At 49.2% G+C, this 9,486-nt stretch overlaps 1 protein-coding gene across 1 annotated transcript; it reads right to left on the bottom strand.

Annotated features, from left to right (window-relative positions):
* Window positions 1-1,198: 1,198 nt before the first annotated feature.
* On the bottom strand, window positions 1,199-8,686 carry CDKN2C (cyclin dependent kinase inhibitor 2C). Its single transcript, XM_014280869.3, is given in 4 exon segments — window positions 1,199-2,851; window positions 2,853-3,137; window positions 6,754-6,894; window positions 7,265-8,686. Coding segments are annotated over 3 exon segments (504 nt in total). The 5' UTR covers window positions 6,883-6,894; window positions 7,265-8,686; the 3' UTR covers window positions 1,199-2,761.
* Between the last annotated feature and the right edge of the window lie 800 nt (window positions 8,687-9,486).

Raw genomic sequence — 9,486 nt, 5'->3', positions numbered from 1 at the left:
GGCAGACTTACTTGTCAGTTGGTTTATGTCTCAATAAAAGCTCTCAGAAACATTTCGTTCCATCTTACAGGCTGCAGCTTTGCATCTCCGGGTAAACGTTACCGTCGACATTTTCACAAATGTGTGGATTTGTAAAACTGGGCTTTTTGATGTTGTCAGAGCACTGGGGGGGAAAATATCACAACAGTAATTTCTGAAACCACATCCGATATTGGAATGCTTTTGCGGGATAAAGATTCCCTGTTGGTGCGGTTTGCTTTATATTATCCTCTCCCCTCGCTCAGTACATGCAAGAGCTGTTGCAGGACCTCTGCCCCCCCCCTCCCTCCCCCCCCCCCCCCTCCCCAGGCAGCTGGGCACGGCTTCTCCCCTGCAGACCCGGTGAGCTGCACCTAACCCACCGCCTCACTTAATTCTTTGGCTTCCCAGAAGCTTTTGGCAGAACCTATTAAATTCCTGGGTCAACGGAGAAGAATTTTCTCTTTCGAAGTATCTAACTTAGGAATTTCAATTTATAATATTGTTTCCGATAACTGGCTTACAGAGAACACGCAGCAGTGAGAGCAAACAGAACATAACTTTACACCGGAGTGAGCGCTGCCCCGCGGACGCTGTAGGCTTGGCCCTGGTGTAACATGCCCTGGCTTTACACGTGAACTTCTGGCACGCAATAAAAGCCGCTATTTCTGACTAGGCGGGGCATTTCTCTCGAAAAAGCAGTTGGTTTATTAAAGCCACTACTTAAGCTCCGGTTTAGCATACGTTAAATGCTGAAGGAGCTCAGGACGGATCTGGGATGAGTTTGGTTTTTTTTCAGTAGCACAGGTGAAAAATGAGAAGGACGAATATTACCTTTTTGGTGTGCACCTCTGCTGTAGCAGGGAAGGGGAGAAATCCTGGTGGCAGCGCGGATTCCTGCTTTCCAAGAGGAGCGCAGGGCACTGGTTGCGGAGAGGGAAGAAGCTCGGAGCATCCTCCGGGACACGAGGAAAGGGAGGCGGGGAGCAACGGGGGGTGGCTGGGGTTACCTCACCTCGGGGACCTGCGGATTACGTTGCTCGGGTTTAATATTTCAGGTGGTTTAAACGCTCTCGATAGCGGGTATTTTGCGGGTTATTTCCCCAGCCGTGCCGCGGAGGTCAGCGATCCCTGGAGCCCTTGTGAGCAGCACATGGTAACACAGGCGCACAAGGCTGAGTATTTCACAGAGGTTTTTAATCAGAAAACACAGCAGTGTGACAGAGCGGATAGCAAACGTGACAGACAGTTTCAGCAAATTATTTTTTTACTTGAAAACGGTAGTAACTGATTCTGTAGGGCTAAAATTTTTTTTTTAAGAGCTAAACTCTAAAACTAGTGTACACCCCCTCCTCTTTTAAGTGCTATTTGAAGTACTATCCATTTCGCATTGATTTAACACCTTCTATTTTGCACAATTAAAATTTAGACTATTCAAAATAAAGCACTTCAAACTGCCCATCTGTCCCACAACTTGCTCCTGTACAAATGTTAAAATTTTCATCCTAAACTCTTCCCTATACGGTGCTGAGCATCCTTAGCTCCTGTTGCAGCTGGAGAGGTAAATGAGTTTGAGGGTGACCAATGCTCTCAACCGTGTTGCAGTGTAAATGTTCCAATAGTTAATTTGTGTTTTAGGTGCAAGCAATAACATAAATTCCCGAATAGCAAACATGCTGCTTCCTAAATGTCACTGTATTCAAATGCTCCTGTTTCGTGAGATGCATCTGTCGTTAAAGTAATTTATTTCCAGGCAAAACAGCTGGTGGAAAGCAAATATTTCTTAAAGAGCATCTAAACTGCACTCGGCTTACAAAGCGACCAGAAAAGTTGTTGCCTTGCAGCCTTCCCATCCTCCTGCCTCTGACAACGGTTCTCAGCTGCTTGTTTTGAAACTAGAAAAAACGCCTCCTTCAGTGCACAGTAAACACGAACTACAAAACTGAGCTGTTTAAAACCTCTGGCAATCCAAAAAAACACCACTTATACTGTTTCTGGTAACTAAATTCAAAACCAGCTCGGTGAAAGTTTAAATACACAAAGGGGGAAAGTGTCATCTACATTTAGAAAGTAAGTGACCTACTTCTACAAGCTCTTGTTAGTGTCAAAACGCAGCAGCTATTTCCCAAAGCCTCTAAGCGCTGTCCTCTGTCCTCAGGCCAAGCAGCCTTTGACTTCAAGCTCTGCCCGAGCAGGGAGATGCAGGTTTTCCCTTGGGAGGCTGTTTGAATCCAGAACAGGGTTTCAAACTCTGCAGCCTGCCCCAAGGAGCAGGGGGGTGGGTTGGGGGTGGGGGGAAGGGAACGGGGGGGTGGGGTTGCGCATCCAGAGGTGGGCGAGATCACAGTCAGCTATTGCCTCTTCTTAAAAGTCCAGCAATATTAAGCACGTGAATATGTAGCTCTTGTATTAATGGCTTAACTGACCTAAAATAAATCGTAAAAACTTCATAGTGGAAAACTAGGTATGAGTGACCAACATATACATGGCTGAGTCTGTATTTCGTAAATGGCAGGTGGCAGAAATTGCTGGGAGCATGGATTTAAACCATGATCCAAAACCCCACCTCCAGAATTTCTTGAGACTTAAACTATCAGCTGTTTAAAAAGAAAAAAAAAATAATAGAAAGTTGCAACGCCTGTTATTAAAAAGGAGGAGGAAAAAAAAAAAAAAAAGAAGAAGAAAAGAAGATGAAGGCGGCTGAAAGCCTTCATGTCCAAAGGAGAGCACGTCCGGGCTGGATTTAATTCATGGCTGCAGGGAAGAAGCTGCTGTCCTCCAGGAGCTTGACGACGGCGGCTCTTTTGTAGAGCTTGGCCAGGTCGTAGGCGGTGGCCCCCCCGCTTGTTCTGGTGGCCCACCTTGCACTCGGCGCGCGCCAGCAGCAGCTCTACCACCCGCACGTGCCCCTCCCGCGCCGCCAAGTGCAAGGGCAGGTTGCCCTCATCATCCTCAATGTTAACATCAGCCTTAAACTCCAGCAGAGTCTGCAAAGTGTCCAGAAAACCCTCTCTGGCTACATCATGAATTACAGCGAAGCCAGTACTGTCTTTCAGGTTGGGGTTGGCACCGCTAACGAGCAACCTCCTGGCAATTTCGGGGTTCCCGAGTTTCATAACCTATGAAAGAAAAAGGAGAGTTGAATACCGCGGGGGAAGGGGGCGGGGGGGTTTGCTTCAGCACTGGGCTTCGATCCCCAATTCTTATCTCCGAGTATCCTCCCGGCACAATCCTCATTTAAAACAGACAGAAGAGCGCCGCTAGAAAACTGATGCTACACCAGAAAATCTTTTTTTTTTGTTTGTTTTGTTTTTTCTTCCCCCTTCCCCCCCCCCCCCCCGTATTTTTTACTAAACTCGGTGAAATTGTGAAAGATGTTATCATTTCGGTAGTAATAGCTTTCTGTCTCAGAGAGATTCATGCCTGATAATAGGCGGTGTAAACTGGGGATAACTGGGGATATAATAACTTTTTTTTTTTTTAATGTAACGTGAGTTATCTCAGTTTTTTAACGTATGAAAATTAAGTATGGTTCGGTTCTATTTGTCTAAGGATTGAGACACCTTTGCATCACTGTTTAATCTCGTTAAACATCAAATGTAGGGTCTCTGAGGAACAGATATTTTACCTCAGCAACAGCAAATGTAGAATGTGTTTTTATAAGCTTTCAGGTATTTACATTGTCTGTGCATTATCATAAAACAAATATTTGGACTGTACCATAGCTCTGTCTGCTACGAAAAATAAATGCTAGAAGAAATTTTTCTCCCCAATATTTGTGTTTCAATACGTCACCCCAAAAGGAGAAGTTAAAAGGAATGTTTCAAAGTTCCAGAAGTTTTCTTCTAAAAGCATTATATTACATTAAACTTCCATAATTTCACTATAAACAAACTGCAGCTATATTCTGTTGTTTAAAACATCCCTTAAAAAAAAAGCAACCACCAGCCCAGCAACAATAATTGGATTTTCTGACTGTTTCTCTCAGGAAAAAAAAAAAAAAAGAAAAAGCTTCTTTGAATTTTCTAGATTGCGTTATAAAACTCTCATAATTAGAACGCAAATCTCTCTTATTTGGGACTTAAGATCTTGCACCGATTTCTCCTAAATTACTCATTTTTTGTTTGCTCAAAGACTTGCAAAAAATGAACACAGTAATGTATAATCTCTAGCCTATAGGCAATATTTTCCTGTCCTTGGAATTAGTCTCGTTGTAAGTATCAAATTCGAAAAACAACACCTTTAAATTTTTTTTAGAAACGTCCACACATTGATCTAAAAATCTCGGTTAAAAAAATTATCTGCAGAAACGAGCATTACAGTGTATTAGATATAGAATAATGTACGATTTCTACAAGGGATTTGCTGAAAAGCTCTCCTGGTGAAAAAATATATATTAGGCTTTTTAAGAACAGCAAGCTATAATAAATAAAATTACTGCAGCATTCGGACCGTAAAGCAGCCCAGCATATTATATCCACAGACAAGAGCAAAAGTGCAGATAAGACAGGCTGGGATTCAGAGAAAGAGATTTCTGTGAGCCCCAGGGCTTCCAGCTCCGTATGTGCCATTTCTTTCACTTCTGACTAGAGATGGAAGCGAAGTAAAAGAAAACAAGAACATTGTGATCCCTCTTTCTTTAGCAAAATCTGGACATTTTGATCTCTTTTTGACACCCCAGGCTGTATTATTTGTGAATTCAAAACACGTATCTTGTTTAAGTGGGAGTTTGCTGTGTTCAGGCTGGGAGACTGAAGGCTTCAGTCAGAGATGGGGGGGGGGGAGAGAAAATCATATAAAAGGTGATGCTGTTGGGACATGGGCTACAACTGTACAGCAAATGCCCTTTATTTTGCAAAGTTTCACTTGAGGGGAGGGAGGCAAAGAAGGAGAAAGCATGAATTAAATAAGTCTGACGAAGAGCATAAGAGCAGGACATGTATTTGAGGCCTGCATAGGTACACCTCATTAGAAATGAAAAGTAGACAGCAAGACAAGCTGAGCAGCTGTTTACTTAAATATAAATGCAAAAGAAAAATATAAATTCATCGGTACTAATATAGGAGCATTGCCTCCCTTTTAATTGAGAGAGAGATTATGGAGAAAATATCTCAGTTTTGGAGAGTGCACTGACAGACAGCTCTTTCGAGCATGGTCATGCACCCGCAGCCCATTTCGGGATGATACATATTGAAAATAAGTTGACAGATTCTTCTGTTTTGATTTTTGTTGTGGTTCATTAACTCAGTTATGATTAGGCAGTGATAACAAGTATTGTTAGGACACGGATGCATGTTTAATATAGCTGGATGCTATGTCATTGTGTAAAATATGGCTTAATACAGGACACAGACAGTTAGCTGCTATAAAAAAAAAATTACATTACTGTATAAATCGATTTCCAGCCCTCGTCCTGAGGATAAACCAGCTAGCTAAATGTTTCCTGCTCTCTTAAAGAAGTTAGTTTGCCTAAGTTTGCAATTTAGATCCTTTTGCTCTCTAAAAGGTGCTGCAAGTGCCTGCCCTGCCCTGCGATGCCCTATTTAGGTGCTGACAGGACAGAGAGGAGCTCACAGATCTCCAGCTTCAGCGAAATTGTCAAAAAAGGGTCATTCCTGCTTTTTAAGCAAGAGGTGCTTATTTCTCAGCTCCAACATTCTGACGTTAAGCCAAAAAGCTGTAAATATCTCGAGTACATTCACAAGCTCTGTGCTGTTTAAAACTCTAATTTCAGAAATTATTATCGTGGTTGGGGGGGGGGGGAAGGGAGAGGAGTTAACAAACGATTTTTCTAATGTGTGAAATTAAGAAAACCTATAGCTCCACTTCCACATTTCATTACTTATACCTAAGTACAAATAACCACACATCTTTTTTTTTTTTCCCTCTCTCCAGATTTATAAATCACTTCTATCACTCTTCGGTGGGCATTCTAGACTTTTCGCGATCATTCTCTGATATTATTAAAAGCAAAATCTTTCCTCAGTTAGCAGATGGACGAGTTCCAACTCCTGCCTGAACAGCCACACACTTAAAAAATTAGGACATAGCACCCTATACGATCAGAAAGGAAAGAGCTGGAACCAGCGCCCTGCCAGCCGATCTAAAGCAGCAAAAATTTAAGCCTTAATTATGAATGAAAAAGCAAGTGATTCAGCTGAAGCCCGAGCTCGCAGGGCTGACTGTTAATGTCCATCGGAGGTGCTCGGTTCTGAGCAGCATGCTTCCCAATGAGAAAGGTCATTCCTCACAAACAGCGTATAAAGGAAAAGTACCATCCACAGCAGAGCCCAGAACCCAGACAAGTCACGCTGCAAAAGCATAACGCAGGAAGAAAAAGGAGAGGGGAAAAAAAGAGAAACCCTGAGCTTCAGAGAACAGCACATTTGTGTTTACAGACCTGCTATGAAATCCTGCTCACCTAAGCTGATTTCTTTTCATCTCAGCCCTCTCGTTCCTTGCCTCCTCCCCACGAAGTTACAAAATATTAGCAAACTCGCAGCCCGTTTGACATTGAGGGTGATCCCCGACTGAAATATTGGTTTTGACCAGTTTTATTTCAAGTACGTCATTTTAGGGAGTTGGAGCCACTAAAGTTATAAAATATGGCATCCAACGAGTTTGAAAAACCACTCGTATTTCATCCACCAGCCTGTTTAAAACGTTGTCTTTTTTGGAAACCCGGGTCACGTAGGTACCAGTGATGAAATATTTTCTCCCTCTCTGGATACCAACCTGCAGCGCAGTCCTCCCAAATCCATTTTGTGCATTGACGTTTACATTCTTTTGCAACAAATTAGTAAGTTGCACTAGGTCCCCCTTGGCAGCCGCGGACGCCAGCTCGTTCCCAGAAGGCTCGGCCATTCTTTAGGGTGACTGACGATCGGAAAAAAGATGAGATTTTTTTTTTTTTAACCAGGCATGGCATCGGAGACTGACAGAAGGATTGGGATGGTTAATCTTCTGGAGTAGACCTTGTAGTAAATACTCGTAAAAAACCTCCTTGCCAAGAGCCCGCCCCTAACTCACACGTGATTATTCAGCAAAACTGCAGCTCCACTTGAAAGAAGATTTCTTTGCTTCCACATATAGAGTAACTCCTATTAAAGACTTTGGCCACTTTCAGGGGAGGAGGGGGGAGGGATTAATAGCTATGCGATATATCATATATGTTACGGGTAACATATGTACACGTACACCGGAGACTCACTCAGACCTGAGATCTTTGAAGAAGAAGACAACCCACCCTGCTCACGGTCGGGATCTGAGACTTAGCAGCAACAGCTCCGAGGAAAAGTCTTCCGCAGCAGTGTGCATCCAGCTCCCGCTCGGGGTCCCCCCTTCCATCCCACTCGGCTGCCTCTAGTCCGGGCCGAGCAGGGCCGCGCCGGGCGGGCCGCCCCCGCGGCGGGCAGAGCACGGCGGCAGCGGGTGCCCGGCGGCCGGGCGCGCTCCCTCGGCGCTCTCGCTCCCCGCAGCAGCTTCACTCCCGCAGCCCCGCGCAGCCTCCGCGCAGCGGGCGGGCGCGATCCCGGCCGGCGGCCGCCCCCGGCGGCGGCGGCTCCGGAGCATCCAGGAGGGCGGCGGGTCCGCGGGCGGCGGCGGCGGGTGGGGGGGCAGCCGCGTCCCGCCGCCCGCGCTCAGGGCGTGGAGGAGCCGCGGCGCGGGGCCGTCTCCGCCGCTCGCCGGGGGCCCCGCCGCCGCTGCCCGGCGACAGCCGCGCCTCTCGCCCCGGCCGCGGAGCGGAGGGCGGGGGGCTGCGCTGGTGCCCGCTGGTGCCCGCCGCTGCCCCGGCCCGGCGGTGCTCGGCAGCTTCCCGGCGCCCGGTGACAGCCGCCGCTCGCTGCCGCTTTCAACTTCGCGAAATAAAGCTGCACTTGCCGGTCCGCGGCCGCTGCCTCCGCCCGCGACTTTGCGCTCCCCCTTTTTTAAGCGCAAACAATCGCTACTTCTGTTTCCTACGGACACGAAGCCGGTTTCTCTCTTTTTTTTTTCTTTCCCCCTTTTTTTTTTAACCTCATCAGCTTTTTTTGAAAAGAAAAAAAATTTGAGCGCTTTTTGAGTTGAAACACCCGCCCACATTTTAACGGCAGAGATTTAAGGAGGCGCGGCGGAGTTGCGGCCCGGCCGGGCAGGAAGGCCTGCAGCGGCGCGCACCCGCCCCTCGCCCGGCCCCGGCCCCGGCCGCGGCGCCTTGTGCCGTTCCCCGCGCCGCGCACCCGGGCCCGGCGCTCCCCCGCCGCAGCCGAGCAGCCAGGGTGCTCTTAGGGGAAGCGCCGTGAGGCCTAGGGCGGGCGGGGGTTGGTTGGGGGGATGGAAAGAAAAGGAGGTTTTAGCACCGGGAGCCGCCGCGCCCCTGCCGGGGCACCGGGGGTCGGGGCAGCCGGGGGGGGGGCTGGGGGCGGCCTCCCGCCGCGGCGCTGCCCCCAAGCCCCGGGCGGTCTCCACCTGCCCGCGGGGGGGGGGGGGCGGCCCCGGCCCCCCCGCCCTGGCTCGGCACCCCGCGGGGCAGCGGCGGCGGGCTCGGGGTCCACCCCGGCTCCTGTCCCTAAGGACAAGGTCAGGGATGAAGGGTCAATGTCAAGTGTTCGTAACGGCGGCCGGCGGCCGCCCAGGGCTGCGCTCCGCGCCTTGCGCTCTTCTGCTGCCCTTGATTGATCTGAAAGTGCCATTTTGAGGGAGAAGCGCACCCCGGCACCGAGGAGACGCGAGGGCTTCGCTTTCCCTTCAGAGGGCGAAGTGCCGGCGGCCGGCACGGCGATGTCCTGGCCCTGCTGCCTCCCGGCACGGCGCCTGGCCGCTGCTGCAAGGGCCGGCTCGCTCTCGGTCTCAGGGACCCCCGGGAGGACCGAGCCCTGCCAGAGGTAAGATGCAACGTCATGGCTCCCCGGTAACCACACGGAGCCCGTCGGTCGCGGGGGGGATCTGCCCGTCTGCTTTCTGCGTGGAGGCGACGGGGAGGGAGGTGAATTAGAACGTAAACACGCGTGAGGCACCTCGGAGAGGTGCGTTCCTGAGGGAACCTGTCCGGCAAGCAAACAGCAGCTCCTCCAGCGCTGCCCTGCGGGGGAACCTGCCGCCGGCAGCCGGGCAGGGGCAGGGACGGCCGGGGCCTGACTCGGAGCCGCCGCCGCAGGCAGAACCAGTTCCGCAGGGATGGAGCTGCAGCCCAGCTGAAGGCAGGCGGTGTGACCGCTGCCTCTGGCTCTCCTTCCAGCTTCGGTAGCTTCTTGCTTCCCAAGTACATTTTCCTGTACCGATTCTCCCACCCACACTTGGTCGCGAAGATACAAAGGTGACAAGTAGTGAGTGAGCTGCCTACACGTGGAGAAGGGGAAGCAATTTTGCTCAAATTATTAACTGACCCCCGCTCCCACTAAGGGGGGCAAAAAGCGCATATTTTTAAGGGCCTCATTATGATAATTCTCGGCCAGAAGTAACAGTGCCCAGTTTTGTAAACAAAAATAC

The sequence above is a fragment of the Falco cherrug genome, chromosome 12 (assembly GCF_023634085.1).
Source record: "Falco cherrug isolate bFalChe1 chromosome 12, bFalChe1.pri, whole genome shotgun sequence".
NCBI classification, from domain to species: Eukaryota; Metazoa; Chordata; class Aves; order Falconiformes; family Falconidae; genus Falco; species Falco cherrug.
This window is presented reverse-complemented; position numbering and strand designations above follow the sequence as displayed.